Genomic DNA, 26975 nt, shown 5'->3' with positions numbered 1-26975 from the left:
GCTAAATGAGGTAATGTCACATTAAGCGAATAGGACACAGTTCCTGGCACACCGTGAGAGCTATTATCATCTTTATTATGTGTGCCTCCTGGCTGTGGCTGCTGCTCTCATCGCTCAAAAACGATCATAGTGGTAGCGCTTTGGACCCAACAACACAGTACAGCTGCAGATCAGCCTATGGCTCTGTTTGTTCGATTGAGGTCACTGAATAGAGAATAAAGGGAACCATCTACTCTCAGGTGTTTGGAGCAGGAAGATACACATTGAGTTCATTCACTCTTTTCTTGTTAACACACATGAGCAGAAGAGAAGCAAGGGACGTCTATTTTTATCTCCTTCTCTGTGCTGATGAGAAAAGAGATGTTACTTCATCGAAATTTCAGTTCAGACTGAGAACTTGTTCTAAATATAACCCATTCTTCAGGCAGAAAGATCTTATTAAATAGAGAACTCGGGAAGACTGGAACATTTGTTAGCTACACTCATTGCCTGATGAATTCTAATGGAAAGAGTGTGAATTCATTCTATTTACTTGGTGCAGATGAAAAAGGAAAGGACACAATGGAAAAGATGAACTGTGAGTTCTGGGTATATCATTTCTATACGTGAGCTTCTTCTGCTATGGGACGACTCAAGGCTAACTGTCAGGATTGGCACAAATTCTTTATGCCCCACTACAAAACCATACAATTTTGAATCAGAGTGACTGTCTCTTTTTTAGTAGCTTGATCCTGTACAAAGTAGAAATACTTTTTGAGAGTGATCACTGGTATTTTAATCCCCAGTTTCTCCTAATCACAGCAAAGAATGCCAGTTATGCATCCTTCCTTTCCCTTTGTTCTGCTGGGACATTATTCAGTACTGACATCTTTATGATGAGCAAAAGGATGGAGAGAAAATTGTCTTTATTTTCAGAGGGGATTTCTTTGCTTGACACCAGCTCACTGTGGTTAAATGCTAAATGATTTGGCTAAGGGACTGAATCAAAGACCCAAGCTAGGCTCTCGGGACCTTAGAGAAAATCCAGTGATGTGATTCTTGTTCTATTTTCTGTATTCACTTTTTTTTTAAATCAAATTACATGGTAATTTTGAGAAAGGCTTCATACCAAATCTCCAAATTATTTTTCTTATGGAGTTATTTTTTTTATTAAGAGGAAGAGAGGGAGATCAACCAGGCAATTTAGCTCAAAATTGAGATTATAGATTCAGAGATTTTTCTTAATCAAAGGCTGAATTGTGCCTTTGCATGACGACAGTAAATTAGAAGGATCCCAATTCACTTGGAGGTTTCACTTATCAGCACCTGGATACTGTTTTATTTATAACCCCCTGTCCCCCTTCCCAAATGAGGGTGAATAACATTCATTCTGTCTCTTGTGTTTGGAATTACCTTTACCTAGAAACCATAAGTTCAGGAATATAATGCTCTTTTTTTCCCCTCTGAGAATTTAATTTCTAATGTTATTCTTCACCTGAAAAAATTATTTCCTATTTTTATCTGACTTTTTCTCCTTGTTGTTGACAAAGCTCTCCATCAAACCTAGCCCACAAGCTGCTGGTTGACTTGGAATACAAATGCGAAGTGAGCCCTCACAAGCTCAGCCATTGAGGCCGTCTTCTTAAAATGCTGGGCCTCAACAGCGCATCCGGCCAGAGCCCTGCCAGGGAAAGCAGTTCCTGCTGCCAAGAAAAGCACAAAGAGACCACAAATTGCTACCCAACCACTCCAAAATGTACTCATCTTTCCAACAGCTCTGAAAAGATAAACTTCTCCAAGCCCAAAGGATCTAAAGTATTTTACTCAGTATTTTCACAGGATGCTAAAGGAGAAAAAAAAAAAATAAGACAGGAGTGAAGATACAAGTGTTATCACTTCTTTGCATCTCACGCTGGCCATCAGCTTTCTTCTTTTAATTCATCTTCATTTCAGATAATTCTCCATTTAGAACTACATGTCCTTGTGCGAGTGCAGTGAGACTCAAGGTTTTCATTCATGTCCAGGTCAGAAACAAACGAAGACCCAAAGTCAAAGTCAAAGGCTATATCTGATGAGTTGATGACCTCAGCAATAATTCCTAGTGCAAACGCAGGAATTTATGGTGTTTGATATGTACAGTTCCTGGCCGTGCCCCTCACCCCTTGTTCTCCCAGCCTTTCAAATGGCCATGCACCATGGGAGTCCACTCCCAGCCTCATATCACACCATTCCCCTCCTTACGCTTCCGCTGTGAGCTTTTTGGTTTCTAGACATGCCCCAAATATGCCAGGAGCCCTCCTTCTCACCATCTTTGCACATGCTCTTCTGACATCTGAAATGACTAATCTCCACCTAGTAGTCAGCTCCTCACCTTGGCCACCGCTTCCTCAGGGATGCAAACCTTTTACCTCATCCCTCCCAGATTGAATCAGTTACCCCTGTTGTACAGTCTTACAGCGTGCTGTAAGTTCCTTCCCAGTGCTTATCATGGTCTCTAACTATGCATGTATATCTGGGAGTATAAGACAGAGGGCCAGCACCAAGCCTATTTTGCACACCTTTAATATTTCTGTCTTTGGCACACAATAAGTGCTCTAAAAACTTTCATTGATGAATAAATGATTGTAGAAAATCAATGAAATCACAATGCTTGACTGAATTCAGGATGAAAGAGGTTTTTCTTTTTTACTAATATTCTGATACAGAGGGTGAATGGAGAAGGCCCGTTAAGTTTTGAATTGGTGACACAGTTGATAACATGAGAATTCTTAAATCCAAAAGAACTGTAAAGCCTCATAGTCAAAACCCATACATGCAACCCCAGAAGACAATGTGTATTACACTAGACAGGAGAAAAGGAGAGGGTAAGATGACTGCAATTTTGTACTTTTCCTGCTAAGCCCAGTATCTTTTAGTAAGTCTGACCAGTATACTGCCCCCAACGTACATGAGCACACACTCAGAATGTCCTGGACCAGGTGTGTGTGCGGCCACATGCATAGGGAGCTAGTTTCTCTAGCAGGCCATTCACATTGCTGAGGTTGGGTTTTCTGTTTGTCTTTCTGGGTTCTACTTTGTCCTTGCTCTGCCAGCTACATATCCAGATTTCCTCCCCAACTTCTGGCCCAGTTGATTTCAGGTTCAAGACCAGATGCAAAGGCAACAGCCACTCACAGATGTCTCCCCAGGGCCTACAGTTTATGTGGTCATTGTAACTCCTTATTCTATATGACTCTTGTAAGTTCTGATTCTCTGAAGGAAAAAACAAAACAAAACCCTGACTGACATACACTCCATGTTTCAAGCAGAAAGAAGACTCCTCATCCTTGGAGTTCTGTTCTAGGATGCATGGGCCATGCTATGAAGGACGAGGAACAGTATTCCTACAGCACCAGGCAACCCCAAGAAACAGGCTCACGTCTGACTCTCTTGTCCTCTCCTGGAGTCTTAGGTCAGTGTGGTTGAGTGTTTGCAGCCCATGAGAGCAGAGCTAGGATATGAAAATCTAAAGGAGGTGGTGAATGGCCATGGGACAATGAACCAAGCAGTCCAAGTGGTGTCACCAAGATTTGGGGCCAAATCCAGTTCCTACGAGGAGCAGAGTCATTGCTGAGATGACATAAATGTGAACCAAATCTGAGTGGTGAGGCAAGGATGAGAAATGACACTAAATAGTAAAGAGGATGTGGGGAATGTAGGGAACATGCTGTCCAGCGGAGGGGTCACAACAGAGTTAGAGAATGGAGAATATGAACTTGGCACCCATGTGAGACGTGCCTACAGATGCACAAGTGGTGGCACTGTGGTGCTGTGCCCAGCTGTACAGCCCTGCCCCTGCCAGGTAATCTAGGCAGCGACTATATGCCAGGTAATCTGTTCAGTGCTCTATACAGCATCTCACTCAATCATCACAGCTTTCACAAAAGACAAATTTTATCATGCCCACCTAACAGATGATGAAACTGTTAGGTGTCTTGCCCAAGACCACCAAGAAAAGAGGCTGAAAGACAGGAATTTGAATTTACATCTGTTTAATCAGACTTCCATAATGCTTCTCAAGATCCAAGTGTTCTAGGTTTAAAAAAAGAAAAAACAAAAAAACCTGGTCAAACAACCTGACCGATATTTGTAGAATCTAATGCTCTAGCTCCAGTTAAGGCTTAAGGTGACTGCAACCTCATGTCAACCTCAAGTCCCCAATTCCTGACCCTCTGAAACTAGGAGAGAATAAACATTTCTTGTTTTCACCCACTCAGCATTGAACATTAATTACTCAGAAACTGATAATTAACACACTTCTCTTCGATTAAGCCAGTGATTTTCAACCAGGGTGCTGCAAAAAATTTTAAAACATGTAATACCTGTTTAGGAAGGGGTGCTGACCTCTTTTTCCTTAGACGGTCAAATAAAAAAATAACAGCCAACATAACAGTAGCCATTCGGTGTGAATGAATCAAAATTGTACCTAATTTTTGTGGGATCAGCAAAATATATATATTTTTAGTGTGCAACAGAATTTTAGTAATTAGTTCATATGTGCCATGAGATGAACAGGGTTAAAAATCACTGGACTAAGCCATAAGGATGTGGAGAATGAGTAAAGGGAGTACAATGTGACTTACAGAGGGCCCCAAGAAAGCTTGACAAACAGAGAAAGTACCAGAAATTCTCTTCTGGCTTGGAATTATATATAAAGACACAGAGATGAAGGGGCAGGCTGGGAGACAAATGTGCTGTGACCTCCAGTCTTGGGGCTAAAGCTTTTGAGATCAAATTTCTCTGCTAGGTTGAGGAAGAATAAAGCTTCTATTTGGATGTATGGGAAGTGAATGTCTCCCCCCAGTGCCCTGTACCGACCCCCCGCTCTCAGCCCTCATGGGGTACAGGGAAAAATGAGAAGTTCCCATAGGCCCCTGAGGGAGGAAAAGGAGGTCACCGAGAGCCTGGCTGGTTAGCTGCCAGAGAAGGTCATCGCTGTGGCGATGAGGCTGATTGACACAAACCAGGGTCAAAGAGATGTCACCCCCACATCTCAGGAGAACCAGTGCCAGCCAGAGCTGAGGATAAGCCAACCGAGTCAGTGGGGAGGTCCACTGGACCCCAGGGAAGCAGAGAGAACATAGCACAAGTTACAGCAGTTATAGACCCCAGCACCCAATGTCAATGTCAGCAAAACACCCAGGAATGGGAAAGACTCATCACACATATTCAAGAGCCAGCAGGGATTTGGTAGTCATACTTCATCCTGGTGCTTAAAGTCCCACAGGCCTCCAGGGCACCAGCTTGGAGAGACAAAGCTGGTGAGGGGAGCAGGGGAGAAAAGATAAAGACGTGAGTCCCCCCAAAACAGAATGTTACTGAAAAGATCACTTCAGGGATTGGATTGGATTGAGTTCATTTATTTTCTATTCATTTATTTTTTTAGTCCTCAACTGAGGATATGTTTATTGATTTCAGAGAGAAAGGAAGGGATAGAGAGAAAGAAAAACATTAATGTGAGAGAGAAACATCGATCAGTTGCCTCCCATAGGCGCCCCCACCAGGGGTCAAACCTGTAACTCAGGCATGTGCCCTGACCTGGAATCAAACCTGCAACCTTTTGGTGTATGGGATGATGTTCCTACTAACTGAGCCACTGGGCCAGGGCAGGATTGAGTACATTCTTTATTTCCACTGTCCAGTGGGGGCCAGGGGTGGGGCTTGAAAAGAAAATCACAAAAGTTATAGAAAACAGTGAAGCTACAGTTTCCTGGCACACCTCCATCTAGTGGAGTAAATAGGTGATTCCAATTCAGATGCTATGAAAATATGTCATAAAGATTTATGGAGGTTCTGTGTTAGAGGGTCTGTGTTAGACCTAGAACATGAGAACAGGAGGAAACACTGGAAATCATCTAATGCCTCCTTCTTTCCTCTGTTTGTGCCTATCTGATGGCACCCATGCCCCCCACCCCCAGCCCATGACCCCATAAACTCCAAGGGCTGGAATTGAAAAGATGGCATCAGCTCTGCCATATGCATTTCTGGGAATTATACCTTTAGGATCTATTATAAAGGGCTGTCACCTAGCCGTTGGCCTTAAATGTGTAGCTCACAGAGGCAGCATACAGGAATCAGAGCCGTAGCACATTTGTTCCGTAGGTCAGAAGCCAACCCTTGTTTTATTAAAATGTGTACAGGGGATGGGGAGGGGACAGGACCACACTGCACTCTGACAGTGTACACGAAAGCTAACATCAACATCATATCCAAGCTCTGCTGTCCTGGCCTGTCCCATAGGTGACTTTTTGGAACTTGGTCTGGCTGGAGTCTTGGAAGAGACCTCATGAAGCCCAGGCCTCCTGGTCAACCTTCCCTCAACCAGAGCTGACCATGACATTTGTACCTTTGAAGGGCAGGTGGGAAAGCCCACCGGGTCGGTTGAACAGAGATGTTTTCTTTGCTATTCATACAGGTTTTTTTTGAAGAAACTCGGTTCTTAATAATAGGTGTTTTCCAAATGGTCCGAGCAGTAGGGAGGCAGGAGCCTGCCAGAAAGTGAGTTCTCCTCACCCTTCACTAGATCTGTCCTTGAGAGCAGAAGCCCTGGCTCAGCCAAATTCAAGGGCAGAATCACACTTCAGGTCCACACTGCCTTATGCAACACATGCACAGACAGACACAGAGACAAGCTTCGCAGTGGGCCTGAGGCTCATTTCATGTTTCTCTCAATCCAGTCCTTAAAAGGGAGCACGTTGGTGAAGGCCGTGTAGAGACCATGGCTGCATGTTTTGTCATAGCTCCAGCTGACCAGCCCCACCAGATGCCAGCGCGGCTCAGGGGATGCCCGCCCTGGGAAGGACACGGCTCCAATGCCCCCAGTCTCCGCTGTGCAGATGTCAGAAGGGGCAGTGGGGTCCCGGCTGGCACAGAACATGTTGTCCGTGACGCTCACTGGGATGCCATGGTCTTCATGCTGCTCCTCACAGGTCAGCGAGTCCACTACCCTGACCACCCCTGAGCGGAGCACATCGTTCTTGAAGCCGGGGCTCCTCACATCTGCCAGGACGTTCCAGCCAGCCACGGTGATGTGGGACTCCTGGAAGGAGGTGCTGAGGTCCCTCATGGCCGCAAGGCAGATGGGCTGGACGCGGGTGCTGATGCGAGCCTTGTCCAGGAGCTTCAGGACAGCGATGTCAGCGTCCAGCAGGATGGGGTCATAGTTGGGGTGCACAATGATTGCAGAAATCTACACATGCAAGGAATGGACAGCAATGGTGAGCAGCCAACTCCACAGCGGACAAGCAGGCAAGCACTGGGGCTGAATTATTGGGAGAAAATGTCTAAGAGACAGTTGCAATTATTTGGAGAAACTTTGCTAAGGGATCACAGAAGGCAATTGCTCTATTTCCAGGGTTGCAAACTGAAATGCCTAGTGGGGTCTGGCCGAGGGTATTAACTAAGTAGAGTGGACAGGGGAGGCTGCAGAAAATGAGAGTGTAGACTCTGTCTAAAGCGGGCAATTGCCTCCTCACTCCAGCTGATCTCTGCCATGCAGTAATGGGGCCAGTATTCTAACTTTGCCAGGAATAGACTCCAGACCTTTATCTGAAATCTGATTTTTAAGTGTTGGCAAATAATTGATTTAAAAGTGATATGTGAGCACTGTCTAAACACAAACCCCTACAGGCTACCAGTTTGCAACCCCTGATCCACTCTAAACATTTCATCTATCTTCAACCCCATAAGATAGAATGTTCCAGAAGGCTTTTCCATAAAGTCTTCCCTGACTGTCCCAACCGTTGCTGATCACTTTCTTTGATGGGGGCCTCTAGGAGCTTACATCTGTGATACTTTGTAACATTTTATGTGTATGTTCTATTATTTCACCTATATTTGGGTGCATTCTTTAGGACTTTTCTTGACTTGAGGTAATCATGATATTGTCTGTCTTTCCCACCAATAGCTGGTGGACTTTCAGGGCACAAACCATGCCTTTTTCAATTCTGTGTCCATTCCCAGTGAATAGTACACTGTGAGCTCAACAATGGATGGATGGATGGATGAATGGATGAACAAATGGACAGATGGATAGATGGATGGGTAGACAGATGGATGAATAGGTAGATAGATGGATGGATGGATGGATGGGTGGATGGATGGATGTATAGGTGGGTAGGTAGATAAAAGAGATGGGGGAGGAAGGCAGGCAGGGAAAGAGAGAAGAATATTATAAATAGATTAGGAATATCTTGGATAAAATTTCTGTATGTCCTCAAAGCCTACCTAGTGCAGTACTCTAAACATTATAATAGGTGATTAACTTTTGAGCACCCCAATGTCAGATATTTGTTACTATCTTATTTTCAGAACTGAAGGAGAAAAAGATTCTCTAGTCTTTCTAGATGTCCCTTTTCTTGTAGTTGTCAATATGAAAGGGTGGGTGCCTGCTCCATGCCAGGCATTGGGCTGGGTGCTAAAGGGCTAAGGTGATAGGACTGACACAAGTCCCTGCTCTCCTAATGCTGGGAGTTTGCTGAGCCAGAGACCCAGTTTCCACACTGCAACCATCTCTCACCCGCAAGCTCTGGATGGTCTTCTCATCCCGGTCGTCATCCCGGTAGAATTTTCCCAGGACAACTTTGAGGTCCGCAGTCTTGACCATGATGACCTTCCCCAGGTCAGTGACGCAGTGGGCAGCCACCACCACGGTGCGCTCATTCACCAGGGCACCGCTGCAGACCAGGAACCACTCCTCCTTGTGCAGGCTGCCCCCGTGCACCCCGTGGGCCCTCCTGTAGATGGCCGCCTGCCACGGCCAGCGCAGCCCCTGGGTCTTTGGAGCAGTGGCGTTCTCAGTTTTCCCACAGACTGTGGAAAAAGCACTGGCTCAGTAAGATCAGCTCAGGCCTCCTCATCCAGAGGGGAATGTGTCACACAACCAAGAGGGCACAAACTCATCAGTATGTCATGACCACTAAGCACCTAACCTGTTTTTCTTTTTGCTTTTTTGAGTATCAATCAATCACCATGACAGGGTTGGCTATAAAGTCTAGGGTTCAGATTGGAGACTTCTAACCCCAGGCACTTGCTAGGCAAGTTGCCTAATCTCTTACAGCTTCAGTCTTCTTGCTTGCAAAATAGATAAAGGAATAGCAATCATCTCCTGGGGTGAGATGATGTATAAAACAGTTAGACCCAAAGTATTATGACTATCATTATAAAGATGACCACCATGAACTAAGCCATATTGCTTTCCTTTGATAACGAGGATATGGAAGGTAGCTTAGTATGTGCACAACCCTATTCCAGATTCTTCCATGTATTATCTCTGTAATCATCATTATAACCATATGAGTAATTAATACCTCATTATCTAATTAATAACAATACTCTAATTAATACCATTGGATAATGAGGATGAAAACTGGGGCTTATACAGAGTAAGCAAGATGACATAACTAGATGCTATCTGGCACCTTTAACCCCTTCCCCTCTTGGTGTTTAATGACTGTTTTCTCCCTTTTCTCCAAGTAAATATAATAGAATTATCCACAAGAAAGTATGCCCCCTCCCCACCAAATTTATCTAAGATGTAATGAGTTAATTTCTTTTGGGTAATAAGTTTAAGCCAAAGGAAAGAAGCTCTAACTGTGGAATTTCAGGCATCACCAAGCAGGAGAAAGTATTGGAGTACCATTCCTTTGGGCAAGGAACTTCTCACCAAAAAAGGGTTAATGGCTTTTGGTAGGCAGCCATGTTAGATGTAAACTGCTGCAGCCAAGGACAAGCGTGGACTCACTAGGGATGCAGGACGGGGCACGCCCACTCCACTTCCCGGTTCTCAAACATGTCCTCCGGCTGCTGCCCAGACGGCGGTAGAAAGGCGAGATGCACTCATACTGGAGCTGGGTGTGCAGGTGTTGGTACCCAGTGGGCAGGTCTCCAAAAGGGAGGGCTGGCTTCTTGGTAGGGGCACCCTGCAGTTTCTGCTTGCTGAAGGCTGATGAGTACAGCTGGTGTAGTGGTGTCTCCCTGCATCAGGGCACATGGGCCCAGAGAGAGAGCCAAGCGAGACAGTCATTGTGGCCTTTTTAGTTCCAGGCCAATTCCCATGTAGGTATTTGGTTACAGAAGAAGAAAACAATGGATATCTTATTCTCTGCCTCTCTTTCTCCCTTCCTCTCTCCCTTACCATTCTTCCTCTTTCTCTCTCTCTCTCTTTCTTTCTCTCTCTCTCTCTCTCTCTCTCACACACACACACACACACACACACTCCCCTTCTACCATCGAGCAAATTATCTTGCACACTTCAGCCTTCCTTTTATTCTCCATTTCCATTTCTGGCATGTCTCCAGCTGCCTAGGATTTTAACCAAAGAGGATAATATCTGACATAATAGCTGCTATCCAAAGGAACACTATACACGCGCGTGCACACACACACACACACACACAATTAATTGTGAAATTAAACAGGAAAGGAAGTTAATTTGAATGAAAGAAATCCAGGCGTATTTTTTTTCTCTCTAAACATTATCATAATGGGGCAATATCAGAAATTGACTTGAACTAAACTGTGTTGATACAGTAGTTTGATTTAGCAATTAGAAGATGTAATTAGCACACCTCAGAGAATAGAACTTTCTCTCAGGGCACATTGACTGGGAAAAATATGGAGCGTTGTATGTAAATGTCAAAAGATTTTTCAAATGAGCCCTGAAGTTGAAGCCTCTGGAGACCAATCAGAGATTCTCAGGGGAGATGTACGTACATCATGCAGCTTGTGTTCATTTTATATTGGTGCAGAATGACTGTTAACTGAAAAGTGAGAATTCCTTTAGGAACTAGTGTTCTCATCCCTGTTTAATGAATGGAGAAAGGCAGCCCAGAAAGGTAAGCGGGAGTGCCTGAGGGCACACAGGAAGCTAAGACGGTACCCAAGGCAGCAGTTAGGAAGCTTGCTTCCCACACTGGTGCCTCTGCCACACCAGTTTGATATCGTCTTCAGAGATCTATTTCCTGTGTCTCTACAGTGCTTTGCTCAGAGCAAATATTCCATCCATATTGATCTCATTCAATGAGTCTTCAGCTCTTAGAATCAGGTCTGCTGGAGCTCTGGACTTGCAAGCAAGCTCATTTTTGGCCCACCTGTTGAAGGTCTACACTGCTTTTGGGGGTCCTGGGTAAACCTGGCTGCTGAAGGTAAGCATGTCCCGGCTCCAGCAACCTGTCTTCCAGAAAGAGCCTTAAAACCAAGTTTTAGGCTTATTTTCTCATCTACATGCAACCCCTGGCCCTCTGGCACCTAACCTCCCACTAATGATTACTTAAAATGCAAAGCCAGAGCTCGGGACCTGCTCTATAAGATGTTTCCTTGGGAAGAGCAGGTGTATCAGGCTTATCCCACTTAGGGAGAGTCCAGCCCAGCTGAATCACACGATCAGAAAAGGGGGTGGCATTTGGATTCCACTGCCATTCCCAAGGAAAGGTTTGCCTGAAAAGGAAATGAAAAATGGAATGAGACAGCTTGAGGAAGGGTGAGGGACTGATGGATGTCCTGCTGGAAGAACATTTTGTGTCACTTGGTTGAGGTCAATCCTAGAATTTTAACCAGAGAGGATAATATTTGTTACTATTTCCAAAAACAATAGCTATTATTGACAGGTGTTCATAAGGGTAAGGTGTTCTTCTAAGGCCTTTACATAGCCTTAAAGTTTAGCGCATAAGGGAGCAGGCCCTGAAAACCTGGAATTTGCATCCTAGCTTTGCCATTTCTTCTAGCAAGGTGACCTTGGGCAAGTTATTTAATTTCTCTGAGCCTCAATTTGCCCATCAGTAATAAGATCTATAATAAAACAATAATAATAATAAGACCTACCTCAGAGGTTGTAGTGGGGACTAAATAAGCTAATACATACAAAGAAGTCAAAAGAGCAATGGGCACATCACAAACACTCAGAGTTAGTGTTGCATTTAATCCATACAACAACCCCCAGAGACAGATATTATGATTGCCCTTATTTTTCAAAAGAGGAAACAAAAGGCTCAGCAAGTTTAGGAACTTGCCCAAGAGGGCCCAGCACTAAAGAGAGATAGACCAGGTCTTGAATCCTTGTTTGTCCATCCAATGCAGTCATTCAATTGATATTTATCAGCTGCCTACTATGGGGCAGGCACTATTCTAGGCACTGTACCTTTAGCACGAACAAACAGATAACGTTCCTGCACATGTAACTTCTACATTTTTCAGTGGAGTTGGGAGGAGATGGAACAAATTATTCAAAAAACTGTACAGAAGACAACAGGCAGAGATGGACCCTAAGATGAAAAGTGAAGCATAGCACAGGCCAGAGCGTGCTGGGTGAAGAAGTCAGCTCGGCAGTCAGAGTGGAGGAGGTGGGGTTGCTATTTTTTGAAGGACATCAGGGACGGCCTCTCTGCCAGGTAAAAACTGAGCAGAGAACTGAAGGAAGCGAGACATTAAGCCTCATTGAAATTCAGGGGCAGCGGGTTCTAGGCAGAAATGCAAAGTTTCTGAAGCACAATTGTGCTGGGAGGGATACGGGACAAGCAAGATGGTCCGCGTGGCTGGAGTGGACAAGTGAGAAGAGAATGCTGGGAGATGAGATGAGAAAAGTATTTCCTACACAATAAGGGAAGGAGAACTAGAATGGGTCTATTCTTGCCCCACGGGGTGGTCCATTCTGCCTTTCCAGGAGCAAGGCTGGGTGGGTGTACTTGAGGGCTCACAGCCCTCCTCGGGGCTGGGCATTTAGCTCTAGTCCCTGGGCTCCACCAGCCTGCCTCACCTGGTTGGTTACTACCAAGACCATCTTCCCAAACCACAGCTGGCTGTATCTGGCAGGAGTGTCATCTCTCTAGAAGCTGCCATAATAAATACATAGGAATCTCAGGAAGAGTCAAGTATTGAAGTTCATTTCAACAAAGACCATCTTAAAGTCTTGCTTCCCACCAGCCACCTACTTTCCTACGATCCAGGGAAATCTATACATCTTCCAACAGCTGCTACCTCTTGGCTAAAGGCAGCTTTTTAACAAGCTGCCATCTAACACACCCTGTTCTTTCTCGGCCAGTCAGACCTGAGTGTCCCTAAGAAACCCCTGGCTGTCTGGCCAAACACAAGTGGAAAGAGAGGTGGGAAAGGAACTTTCATTCGCCTTCACTTTTAAAGCAGAGCTCAGGTGTTTCGGCCTCACCTTGACTGAACCTGCATTGGAAGAACTCTCCGTCTCACCAGGTCGGAGATCTTCGGTTCTCGGCAGGCTAGGAAACAAGAGGCAATGCTGGATCATCTTTTTCCATTTGAACTGTCCACATCATTCCATTCAGATTCATTCCCGACCACCCTTCCTGGACACCGGATGCTCATTCCCCAGGCTCTTAGAGGTGTGGGACGTGCCAGCCAAGCACGGGCAGCTCCCTTAGCAAAAGAGCATGTCACCTTTCATCCACATCAGCACCCCCTCTGAGGAGCCCAGGTGTACACTTCTCAAGAGCCGCTCCGCCTGTGTGATTTGGAACACTAGCAGCTAATAGACGAGGACTATCCATTCACATCAATAGTATCAGCAAACTTCATCAAAATGGAATAAAAAGTTGAAGTGAAGGTTCTGAAATCTAGCCCAACACAGGGAATCACAAGACTCTCATTTAAAAGCAGACAGCAGTGTCAATCAGCAAGTCTTAGGTAACTGACTCCTCCACGTCCGTTCATTGCGGCCAAGGCTCCTACCAATCATTTGAGGGCAACTCAAAGCCCATTTCATTTTTGAAGTCTTTTTTTTCTTCACAAGTAAAAAAAGAAATCCTACTCATCTCACTTTCTCAATCAAGCAGCCAACATTCATCTAATTAGCAACCTAGAGAACTTTAGTTGTATTAACAACTTGTAAGAGAAGAGTTGACAGAAATCTCCAAGGACATATGTAACACCGTTTCCATACTTAATGAAATCAAGACTCAGACTCTGTGGTGCTGGGGATGAAAGTCGCTTCTGGCTGAAGTCTAAAGTGATTTATTCCTTTCACAAACCATTCTCTTTCATTCCCTTTCCCATGATTAGGGTTGTGGACAAATACCCAGAAGGGAAAGCAGAGGATTGAGGCAATTATCTGGATAATCTAGGCCAAGGACACGCTTTTCTTCTCTGGAAACAACCAGATAATTGTGACCTGCCCCCCAAAGAGAGGGGTTGTTGACCTGAAGCAAATAGTGAGAAACTGCACATCCCCACTGCTGGGGGTAAGGGCCAAACTTCTCTACAGAGCATTCCATTTTTTCTGGTTCCAAACTACCTTTTTCTTCATTTACCTCCCAGGTTCCCAGATTGTCTCACTCTGAATTGACATGATTCTTTCACTTCTGCCTACACCTCTCTTCCTCCCCTTTGTCTTCCAGCTGGAATAGCATCCCAGCTCCTCTACAAATCCTACTCAGCCTCCCAGACTGGCTCCAATCCTACTCACTTCGTGTAATTGTTCCTATTTCAGGCAATAGGATCGCTCCTTTCACTGAAAGTACACTACTCATCTCTCCCTAGAACTCTGCCTTGAATGTTCAAGGCCTTCCTATTTTTTAAAGATGTTTTTAAACATTTTACTATCTCAAACCTCTGTCCACCCAGGCTGGCAGCTGTGTCTATTTCATTCTTTTATGTCCTGCACAAACTTAATATTACATAGAGAGTAGGTAAATGTAGCCATAAACATGCGTATTGATTGCTTCAATTCTGTCCTTAGATTTGCATATGAAAACTCAACCCCACCATCTTTCCTAAACTGCTCTGATAACTACACCACTCTTCTTGATCACATCAGGATGTTGTGATTAGGAGGAGCAGGTTTTAGGCAGTGCAAAACAGTAGCAAATGGTTTTAGGGATGGTTTCCAACCTAAGGTTAATACATGTATGGTTCCAGTGAGAACTTGAGAGAAAGGCATTTTCCCAAGGGCTCAAAAACATGTGTGGGAGCTACCAAACAGTCCAGCAACTCCATCTCTATCTCTATAGACTTCAGAAATATTTGCAGTTACCTTTTATGCAGATGGGCTGCTTCCCTGACCACTCTCCATTCTGCTGGCAAGTTCTGTTTTCATTGCCACTAAGAACATATGAGCTGTTACAAAAGAAGGAGACGACAGTGCCAATTTTTGCATAGCGCCCACTGAGGAGCCCAGGGCCTCCTGTGATTTTCTTGTACCCATTGACGGGGCCCCCAGGGTCTGAGCAGTTCTTTTCTTCAACGACTAGAGAGAGAATAAAAGAAAAGGAGAGCTATTAAAAGTCTGAAGCATTGCATTTGAAAATTGAATCTTTTCATGTTACATCAAATGAAAAAGGCAGTGATACGGAGCCTGCCTACGGAACTACCGAGAGAAAACTTATAATAAAAAATGTATGTATTAGTCATATCATTCCCTTCTTAAATGATTTGTTCTTAAATGAAAAAGTATTTCATTCTCTAGATGAAGAAATTTGACACCACATCTGGCTCATGTTCATTTCTTTCTCACAGTGTGGGGGCTGGGCAGGCCCAGACAAAATAAACATTTCACCTAGATTTTATGACCAGTACACAAGGCTTATTATTTTTCAGTGTTGTTGTAGTATCTCCTTTGTTCCCTAAAGCTTGGGCAATTAAACTAGACTCTTTCTTATGTTTGTTGTACCCAAAAAGTAGTACTGATTAAAGACAAGAGTGCACATATGAAATGAATCTGGATTTTATATTTCATCTTCAGAGATACAAGTGTGTTGAAAGTAATAGTTAAAAATACTAGAGTACAATATTAATTCAGAGATACAACAAATTCCCCTTGATGTCCAAATATAACTTGGCACCTTAACACTGTCCAATATGCACTACAAAGGTATTTCTATTCTCTAATTCATGTTGGACAGCTACTTAAATAACATCACCAGCTATTCTGAGCACTGAACAGGATATTAGAGATATCCTGAAAATATTCTATCAGATATATAACATTTTTCTCAAATAGATTGAAGTACAATAACGAACACCGCTTGCCTAAGGACACAGAGCAACTCCCCTGAAGAATCCAACCTTTCATTCCTGAGTCTGAGTACCAATCACTCTATTAGCCTTCCGAGGCTCTTTTTAATCATTTCTTCTAAGACACAGGCTCGTTCCTATAAAACAGTCTCCATGCAATGCAGTCATGTATTTGACATGCCCCACCCAAGTGCCTTTGTACCCTTTTACCCACTTGACTCCTCCATGTGAGCTTTATTCTGACAGCTGGTCCCTGCCACCTTCAGAGCCTTGCCCTCAGGCATGGGCACCATCTTGCTCATATGAAGAGCTAAAAAATGCCACCCTTTTTATCCTCCCACCCACCATGCGCACCCCAAGGTTGCCATAGCCAATGACTGAGGGATGTGAAAGTACAAAAGTCCAACATCTGTGCCTCTGGGTGTCATAGCATTGGGCTGAGGTTGGGAGTTCGGCTGAAATCACTCCAGCTTGATTTCTTCTCCTTTCCTCTCTTGCTTCCCCAGTGGCCGCACTGGTTGGCCCTGGGAGTACTTCCTTTAATAAATCATTTGTGCCCAAACGCTTGGGTTAGAATCTGTTTTTGGAGGAAAGTAACCTTAACCCAGGTCATCGGGCAACTCTTGCCTTCCCATGGCGGGACTCCTAGGAGGTGGCAGGACCTAGAGAGGCAGATGTCTCAGCCCTGGGCGTTGCATCCTGCATCCCTTTCAGATCTCTGGGACATCTTGGGGAGGGCGATTGGCAGGGCGACTAGAGAGACTGGAGCTCGTCAGAGGGCTTCCAGCCTCCACAGATCCTCTCGGGCTCCAGGCCTGCCCACACCAGCAGAGCTCTCTTACCTGAAGGGATCCAGTGCTCTGAAACAAAGGGCTTCCCCAAACTACACAGCGTGGACCTAGAATCCGCCGTCAGAGGATTCGCCCTAATGATGTGGTGCTGTCTGAGTAAAGCCAGGGACCTCTGTGCAACCCTGAGACAAGAGGAGGCCCCAACAATGGCTAAGACTGACTTTCGTATGATTCTGAATTGTGAGCCTTAGAACTGGATTGAAGTTGATTTAAATCAAGTAAAGTTAGTATATCTTTTGCTCTCCTATCTGACTGATACACTAAGATTCATACTCAATTCAAGGTAGCTGAGATGATCGAGTCTAGAATGTCTATAAGAAATGGACACGATGATGGAGACATCAGGGAGCATATCAGGAAAATATGGAGGCATTTTCAGGAAAAGTGGCCCTTCAATGCCCACAAACAGCACTTCTGTGCCTTCGAGTCAGGTCAATTATATTGAATGTGGCAAAAGGAAGTCTACACTCTTCATCCCTAACCCAGGGGGTGGACTCACCTCCCTCTCCCCGTAAAGACCACAAACTCAGGGGGCAGATCCCAGCAGGGGCAAGAAAACAGACCTCTTCTTCCATTATATCACTGTCCACCAATTATACCCTTGGTCACAAGATATCTTTTTCTGAATGAATCTAGAATGTTAACATGATACACCAGACTCCCACGAGCCTCTGTCTTTTCCTTTTGCTTCAGTCTCGAAGCTGTAAGTGTACATTTGGAGACAAGATCTATAAAAGCCCCCTGGAACCGAAGAACCTGGTCACTGCTTTGCCGTTTGGAAGTCCAGTGTGTGGTTCTCTAGAGAAAGACTGTGAAATGTTGTAAGCTATTGATTTCACTGATATTCTTGCACCTTATATTTAACGAGAGCACCTTTGTGCCCAGCAGGATAAGACACTGGCAGATGTTTCTCTGTTACTTTAACACAGAAATTTTCAGTTTAAATTCAGAAATAGAAATGATGTCAGTTAAGGCTTGAGACATCTCAGAGTTCTCCCCAGCTTCCCTGAAGTACTTATAAAAAAAATTCAGGTTGGGGCCTTCCTTTTGATTGCTTATCCCCCAGGTCTTCAGGGGAGTAGAGAGATATATGTGTGTACATATGTATTTTTTTCATTAGCATCAATTTATTCTAAGTGATCCGTGCCTGCCTCAAATGTGTTTCTAAAATGACACCAGAACTTAGGGCCCCAACCAAGGAATAAAACAAAGATAATTACAGGGGCCTTAAATGAATTTGAATGGGGAGGTGTCTCAGGAAATATCACCCAACCCCAGCAGTTAACTATTGTGTGAGTTGCAATGAAGATTTGATCAGGTCCAATCGATAGAGCTGGGTTGATACCACTTAGCCTGCTGTGTTTCCTGAAAGAAAACCTCTTAATCTGCAGGAGGGAGCCTGGGTGAAATGGAACCAGGCCTCATTTAGATGTTCCTCCTAAGAAGAACCATTGGAGATCATAATTTAGATGTACCTGCTGAAAAGAACCATTGGAGATCATTAGAACTTGAGCTCCCTGTTTTATCCCATTTGTGTTCTCCCTGTGGTGCTAGACAACACTGTCAGTGCACAGATTACTGTTCAGCCAGGCACGTGTTGAAGTTAATGCAATGTGACCAGTCGATCAAGGGCACAATTACAAAAGATAGGCCAGTTAGCAAAGGCCCAGTGACCCTTCCCAGTGACAGGAGAAGCCACATTCTAACCCCCGTCTGAAAAATGCTAGAGGGCAGTTTGACTGAGTCCTTCAGAAGATTCCAAGTCCTTTGGGAGGTATTGGTGGTTCTCTTTGCAAACAGCAGAATGTGTGTGCCTCTGTGTGTGTGTGTGTGAGAGAGAGAGAGAGGGAGGGAGGGGATGGGGGAAAGAGAGGGATATTAAGTCTTGGATATAACCCTGGATTTTTTCATCAATAATACAGATAATCATAATTTGAGCATCCTTCAGACCCTGAAATATATATTATTCATCGTTGATCAAAGACTTACATAATATTTTAAAGAAACAACCAAATGGTGATCTAGTGGACCTGCCCTCTAGCCCTCCATTAAGTTAGCCCCTCAAAGAAATATTTGCATGGAGTGGCTTAGGGTTGGGTTCCCCCAGAAGCAGGCCAGGAGATGAGGTTTGAGTACAGGTAGTTTTTTAGGTGGATATCCCAGGAAAGACCAACAGTTGTGTAGGGAAAGTAATACAGGGAAGTTCACATTATCAAGAAAGTTTTCACTGGAGGCAACTGAGGCTCAATGCCTTTGGGAAGCTCTGGGAAACAGTGCGGAACCTGCCTCAGGGTCATCCTACCCAGGAAGCAAGGGATATGAGTTATTACCTTCCAACAGCCATCCACCTGCTGTTGAAATATGATGAACAAACATTAATTCCTCCGTGCCTCCAGCCTGCCCACACATGTGAGCCAGTGGGCTCTGAGAGGTACAAAGAGCCCTTTGGCAGAGTTGCCGGAGCGTGGGTTGGAGCCAGTGGGTCAGGATGCACAGTAGTGGTATAAGCATAATAAAGCCTTTTTTTTTTTTTTAATTTTCAGGGGAGGTGAAAGGATCTAGTTTTTAGAAATGTTTGTTATAAAGTAAGATTAAATTTTTGTTATTTACAAACCTGAAGTGAAAAACATTTTCCCAGCAACCCATCTTTAGACAAGGAGAGGAAAGGAGTTACAATAAAATGGATAATATTTGCATTTCCAAAAGAACTTGTATTCACATTCCTTCAATACACAATTAGAGCCACACCATCCAAAAAGACATTTCTCTTTTTGTCCTTGCTGCCAGGAAACTCAGGATCATAGACATTTGAGGCTGATCATTTCATCTGATACAAATGTTGAAGCTGAATTTAACTCTCTCATTCCACTTAGTATTCTCCTTTGCTCACTCTTGCCCTGCTGCTAAATTATTTTGTTTTCTTTCTTTTTATTACTATTATCTATACCTGCTTGCTTTGAGAAAGTTTAATGTCATTTGCAAAGTTGCACATTTAAAACATAGACTTCTCTAAAATCTTATACTAGTGAAATATTTATGCTACCCAGAGAGCCACCAGAGGGGAAAAATATGAAGTCAAAGTACTACTATTTCTCTTTAGTAGGAACTGCATGTCAGAGCTGTAAGATTATCTGAGAATTTCAGCAAACAGATCCAGAGGCAACAAAATGCATGACCCCACTATCTAGCTGGTAGGAAGCAGGGAGCCAAGGCCTGCGACTCTCAATTCTTCACAAGCTCTTGGTGTCCACCCGCTCTCACTGGTCACCAGAATCAAGGAAACACATTGTGACAGAATTTCGGTTCGTGTTTGGAAAAGACATTAACTTTCTCACTGGGGCTTTGTTCATTCTGCAAACCTGATTTGTTACAAGGCCAACCCACTGGATGGGCTTTCTCTCTTCCTCATTTTTTCCTGTTCAGCTTACATTTGAGTTTGGTGCCTCGGGACCAAATCCAATTATCTTTTACTCCCTCCAGGGTCTTCCCCGACCAGGGATAATGACACTGACTGGTGATGTAATCTCCACTGAAAACGCTTTCCATCCCTTCCCAGCTGATGGCATTCTGCCCCCTGCTGTTATCCAGCTCTCGGCGGGCGTGAAGGAGACGGCATCCGTGTGAAATTATGCCTGGATTGCACACACTGCTCTTTATTCATCCGGCTGCAATTTGGAGGCTGAGGCTCAGAGTTAGGGATTTTATCTTAATCAGTGTTGTCCTTGGCCTCCAGTACACCGTGCCTTTTGGATACCACTTGTCCGTTGTTTGAATGGCCTCGTTAATTAAACAGCTGAACTACCTATATCAACACAAAAAATCTTCAGAAACTCCTGGTCATTTAACTTTGGTTCAAAATCACCCAGACACATCCTCATTCAGTAGAGATGGCAACCTAGGTAACTGCTAGAAACTCCACTGTCCTCTACCTGATTTGCAGGGGTATCCAACCTTTTGGCATCTCTTGGGCCACACATTAAATACATTGTAACATGTAATCACAAAAAAATCTAATAATGTTTTAAGTAAACTTACGATTTTGTGTTGGGCCACAGTCTTAGCCATCCTGGGCTGCATGCGGCCTGCGGGTTGCAGGTTGGACACCCTTGAGTGGATCTGCTTGGTTACATTCTTCTTGGGGCACCCCCAAATCTCAGAAGGTTTCTGAGTGAGCTCTGGGAGGTGTGGTGGGGGTGGGTAATAACACAAGACTACTAGAAAAATGTCCCTCAGTGGTATTCATAGCCAGCCTTCAAAATACAAGAAATGCTCACAATGAAAATGTCCCACACTGAGCATTTCTATTCTGTTTGGCCTTAGAAATAAAGAGAATGGCCTTTCAGAAGAGTCCGAGCTGCTGAGCACATTTGGGTCCTGAGAGGTTAGTCATTCTCATCATCACCACCACTGGAGGCCTTGCTAGAGGAAGTCGTTACTGGGAATCATGTGGCGTGTGATGTTCTCCTCTACACTTGAGGAAGGCTAAGATTGGAATTGTCTTATGGTTCTGCCGAATAGGAGGAAAAAAATACATACTGTATAGCCCTGCCTTATTTCTTCTGGTACCTGACACTCAAAGATTTCGCTGGATGAATCTGTAAAGCAGAGACGATAATAGCACCTAACCCATGAGGATGTTGTGACAAACAAGACAACGTCACAGAAAGCACTGAGCCTGGCAATAGTGAGAACAGAGAGATTAATAATTCAAGTTGTTGTTGTTTTTAATACTTGGATATTAGGAGGATATTTCTTCTGCCTTACAAAGAGGGAGCTTTTATCTTCTGGATCAGGGTGAGGGACAAGGAGCAAATGCCCCACAAGGCAGGAGCTTTTAAGGAAAAATGGGGGCTCTACAGCCTTTGTGAAGGGGCTGGAGTCAGTCTTGGGATCCATGGTGGCAGGGATGCTTATTTCCATCAGGAGTTAATTGTGCTTTGTTCTCATGTTCTACTCTTTGCACCCTCTGCCCTTGGCGGGCATACAGCCCATTCCAGTTATAATGGATTAGCTCTTAATCCAGAACCAAAATAAAACCTGTCCCCTGCATTCAGTCCTGCCTCAGTGACCTCATCTGCCAAAGAAAAGGCCAAGAGGGCCTTGACCAGGAGCAGACAAGTGGAAGCACATTGTTAGTGAAAGAATGGTGGGTCTGGCCCTTTCTGCACTGATGGGCACTCCATTCTGAGCTCTCGGAGACAGCTGGGTGGGAGAGTTGATTACCTGGCCTCTTGTTATTTGGCTGGAATGCTGCCATACTGAAATAATTGCCGACTAGCAAAATGCGCCCCTTATATGCCCACCGCCAAGCATATTACTATGAATGAGATATAACAACGCTTTGGTTAAGAAGCCATGGGCCCATGGAGCCCAGCAGAGTTAATGCTAAAATGTTGCTTGGTCTATGCAGACTCAGCTTCACCCAACAAGGAATGATCCAAAGGAAAAGGAAAAGTTTCCCTTGAATTATAAAAACAAACAAACATCTTTATAACCACAACTTCTACTGTGCTTAGTGACGATTTTTACCATACAGATCTAAATCCAAAAGGGATGTCATCCCTCTAAATATGCCAAGAAGGGTGTCAGAGATTCATTTCCATGTGAGGAAGGGAGAGTAGATAGGAGGCCCAGGTGGAAGGTAGTATGTAAGAAATCAGCTCTCCGCTAGCTGATGATCTTCCTGTGGCTCCTCTGGTCCCTGAAGACTCTGGGTTATTAATTTCTTGTGGGTAACAACCATTGATTTTCCAGGAATTACCCTATCCCCATCACAACCTCCCAATACAGATTGTTCATTCTCTTTTTGGCCTTTTCCTTCTAGTAGAATTTGTAAATGCTGCTCGGGAGTCCCAGTCTCCTCTATGACCACCAGGAAACTGACATACAGCCCACCACATGTTAAATGAGTGACTACTGAAAAAAAAGATGTTGAGGGAAAAGGAAGGCTGCCCATACAACACGATGCTTGGGTAACACGCTCTGGAGTTTCCAGTTCTTCCCACCATGATTCCATTTATCCTTTCTAACAGTCCCCTTGCGGGGCTGCCCTGGCTACAGAGGCTCCCTATCCATTATGCCTCATGTGGGTGTCCTTTCCTGGGATCCAGGATTCGTTTATGACAATGACATTGGTAGTATCTCCCTGCCCTTTTAAAACCAGATCTTTCTTTGCTATATGCAGGTGCAGTGGTAGCAAAGAATCCTCATAAACCCTGGAAGAAACCCTGAGTAAAGTATGCCTGAATCTGGTTGTTTGTAGAAACTAGTGTTGTTGCCCTATCCCCTTACCTGGAGAATCACCTGCTTTCTGCCAAACTTTTTAAATGGCTGTAACAGGGCCAGAGTGATAATAAAAATAATGACTTCTATTGCTCCACTCAGTACCTCTTGCGGCTCATGTCCTTCCATCCTCACAAACATTCTGAGAAGTATTTGGTATTATTTTTCTGAATGTCATAAATGGGGAAACTGAGGCTCTTGGAGTTAAATGACTCATTCAAGGCCACCTGGCTGGTAAACTGCAGGCTCAGAGTCGAACCAAGGCCTTTCTGACCATAGGTCCAAGCTTTTCTCCCCAGGGTGACCCATCTCACTACGGGCAGAGGCGTACCTGTCTTCCATATACTAAGGATAAGATGGGACTCTAGAACAAAAAACCAGTAAACAATTTTATTTTTACAATGCCTCTGCCGAGAGATCTTAGAACAATGTGCATGAAACCCACCAAGACTCCCAGCATATTATTTATCTGCGACTCATTGTGAGGAGGGGTGAGTCACAGCACATTCTCACTGCATCAGCGTTAACATTTCCATGCAAACCCCAAAGTTCCTAACTGCTTATTCTGATGAGAAGCACGGGTCTCTCCTTTGAAGCTGAAGTATAAAGTGTGCCTCTCATCCTGGGCTCTTTTCTTCCCAGCTCTTGGGACAGGAGAGTGGGAAACCTTCCGATGCTCCAAAACCCAAATGAATCCAGATTCACTATTTTTCTTTAATTGGTGGAAGCTGATTTGTTGTGTTCAAAGGCGCGTCAGAGCCCGCAGTGTGAGCATTGTGCCCGGGGACGTGGCCTGTTTCATCACGCTTCATTAGGATGCAGGGGGGAACCCCGGCATCTTCAACTGGGCCAGAGGAACAAAGACAACGTGGAAATTGGAGCAGGGCAATGAATCTCTTGCTCTCCACTTTTTCAAAACAAGATTCTGACCATTTACTCAAGAACTTATTTTTGTCCTTGTGTTCCATACAAAGAAACAGGAAACTTCAGAGGGAAAAGGGGGCCCCAGTTTCTTACATAGTGGCCCAAGGAGGATGGGGTCACTGAGGGTGCTGGCGGGAGGCTGGCTTGGCCCCAGAGCTGACAGGGAGCCACTCCCCCCTTTTTCTGCTCTCAGAGAAGGTCACCTGGGAGCAGGGGAAAGTTGTTCTTTCTTGGGAAAGAACTTAAGGGAAAGCCTGAACACAGCAGCACTTAAATGTTGTATTTGGGGCTCTCGCACCCTCTCACCAATTGAATGCTTATTGTTTCTTATCTTTTATCTCCCACCCCAGGAAGCCCCAATGAGAAATCTCCCCTCAGACCCACAGGATTCCTTTGAAAATCAATCCATGTCCAGTTGGACCCTAGTTTCTGAAATGCAAGTTCTACTTCTTACTTTGAGGACTGGAGTTTAAAACAGCTCCTTCTAAAAATTGGTAGAAGTTTTCAGTGATCCTTTTGGCAACAGCTCTCAAAAGTTTAAATATCCATACCCTTTGAACTAACAGTTCAGCATCTACAAGTTTATCTTACAAAAATACCTCTACATGTGAACGAAGAAATATACATTAGGTCAGTCATTGCAGCCCTCTTCACAACAGTGACAAATTAAACACGATAACAAGTTTATCTTAAGGGACTGGATGAATATACGGTTGTCTCTACACCCATACAATGGAGTATGCAGCTATTACTTTTTCAAGTGAGGTGGATCAACTTTGACTGACCTGGAAAAAGTATCCATGATACGGGCACAGAAATCAAGTTGAAAAATTGTATGTATGTATGCTTTAATCCACTTTTGTTCAAAACAGCGGTTCTCAACCTTGGCAGGACTGACGTTGGAACGAGATTAACTCTTTGTGGTGGGTGCTTTCCTGTGCACTGTAGGGTGCTTTGCAGAGGCCCTGGCCTCTACACACTAAATGCCAGTAATGCCCTCCCCCTGCTATTAAGACAACCAGCAATGTTTTTGGCCATTGCCAAAGCTTCCCTGGGTGTGGGAGTAGGGGACACTGTCTCCCCGAGTTGAGACCCAATGGTTTAAAGTAATGATTTATAGACAACTTATGTTTGTATACCATAGAAAAAAAAGACTGGAAGGATGCCCACTAGGTTGTTAACTGCTAGGAACCAGCATTGGTCAGGAAAAGCAATGTTCTCATTTTATCTTGCATCTCTCTACCGCTTAGTGAGATGTAAGATGTTGTAAATATATACGTCTTCTATAATTAAGTAGAGTATCTATTTCCGTTCCACTCCCACTCACAGGCATACACACATAATTAGGATATTCTCTGGAAAAGAGAGAAGAGTCCTTTGAGAGGACTCGATAATGAGACACAATAGTATAAGCAGATGCAACAAGTGATTGCATTAAGTCTCTCTGAGCCACGTGGTGAGAATCATGCCTGAGAGGTTGTGAACAACGTGGGAAATGTGAGATGCTAGCCTCTAGCTTTGAATTGGATGGGGACCAGTGGCTGGCACCCTCTGCTTCCAGTCCTTCATCTGCTCAAAGCAGCATCTAGCTTTACACAAGGACTTCAGGATGACAGAGCATAAAAGCAGTGGCTAAGAAATGGATTCCCCTTATCAGATTTGGTACTTCATAAATAAAAGATTGAATGCTCACTAATATTTGCATTAATTCTTTTAAAGCTACTTAAAAAATTTTTTTTCAGAGTTTGGAGAATCCCAGCATGCTTGGGTTTCTTTTTAATCTTGAAAGCATTTCCTCCAGGGAGATATTTTCAGTTCATTGATAAACTCATGAGAAAAACAACAGAGCTTTTTTTTTCCTCTTTTTGTTTTTTCTAGATGATAGACTGCTCTGGGAAAAAAATGGTTAAGTTCAGAAACTACAAGGTAAACTGTCATAGACAATGTTTCCGATGTTTCCCTCATTGATTTAGCTGGAACTCATGCTGAATTTCCTAAAAGGAAAAGAAAAAAATCTAAATCTTATAGAAAATAATCAAACATTTGGCCCCCACACTGATGCCAGCAAATGACATAACTATTCACCACTGATACCCTCACCCAGTTACAACTACTGGGGACCAAGGGAATTATGGGTTTTGAACATCATTTTGAAAAGAAGCAGGAAGAATCCTTTTTCCATCTATGCCGGTGTTTTGAGTTAAGAGAGTTTGTGAATCAAGGTGCAAGTCAGTTCACAAAGACATTTTATATTCTTTTTCATTATGTTTGGTTTATTTTGTTTTTCTGAAAAAAAAACTATGTAAAGTCCCTTTTTGGCTCATAAACTACTCATAAACATTTGATTTAAAAATTGGATCAATTCCTTTTTCTTCTCTGATTAGAGACCCAGCTCCTAAAGGCACATTATCTTATTTGGTAATGTTTTATTTTTCATCCAAGTTTACTTTTTGTTTGTCAATATTATGCAGTTGCTACACCAAGAAATTGAGCCTTTTCTTTTTTTGTTCCTCACCTCCACTGTCCCCGAATTTCAGGATTTGCCATTGTCAAGACCCCAGAATCATTCCATAAACAAATTCTTGAAACAAAGAGAAAATGACCTTTCCCTCCTCTGCCTGGCACACAATATAGGGGGCTCAAATGGGGCAGGGGCCACGAAGGGGAGCACCATTTTCTAAGCACCTGGCATGATCACACTCAGACCCGCTGTGCTAAACCCAAGCAAGGGCTGCTTCGAGTAGAACAGAATGGCACACGCAAGAACACACTATTGGCAACCACAGCTTCTGTCTGCGTTGTTTGCAAGGAAAACTCATGAACTCAACTGAAAAATTTAAGAACTTCATAGAATGCTCTCTGACAAGGTCCCTTCCAGGCTGGCTGCAAAATACCTATGCATGCTAGTTGGAAGTAGCAGTAGCA

At 44.0% G+C, this 26975-nt stretch overlaps 1 protein-coding gene across 1 annotated transcript in view; it reads right to left on the bottom strand.

The window, feature by feature from the left end:
- Positions 1-6125: 6125 nt before the first annotated feature.
- Positions 6126-26975, bottom strand: part of PAMR1 (peptidase domain containing associated with muscle regeneration 1) — a 62747-nt gene continuing 41897 nt past the window's right edge. The window contains exons 7-11 of the mRNA XM_054586226.1: positions 15014-15226; positions 13178-13244; positions 9761-9993; positions 8537-8829; positions 6126-7207 (exon numbers count right to left, since the gene is read on the bottom strand). Coding sequence (XP_054442201.1) covers positions 6671-7207; positions 8537-8829; positions 9761-9993; positions 13178-13244; positions 15014-15226 — 1343 coding nt within the window. The 3' untranslated portion in view covers positions 6126-6670. The remainder of the gene's footprint in view (positions 7208-8536; positions 8830-9760; positions 9994-13177; positions 13245-15013; positions 15227-26975) is intronic.

The sequence above is a fragment of the Pteronotus mesoamericanus genome, unplaced genomic scaffold (assembly GCF_021234165.1).
Source record: "Pteronotus mesoamericanus isolate MK-2021 breed Mesoamerican mustached bat unplaced genomic scaffold, CSHL_Meso_final contig_90, whole genome shotgun sequence".
Taxonomy (NCBI): Eukaryota; Metazoa; Chordata; class Mammalia; order Chiroptera; family Mormoopidae; genus Pteronotus; species Pteronotus mesoamericanus.
The sequence above is the reverse complement of the archived record's forward strand: the minus strand, read 5'-3'. Positions and strand labels throughout refer to the sequence as shown.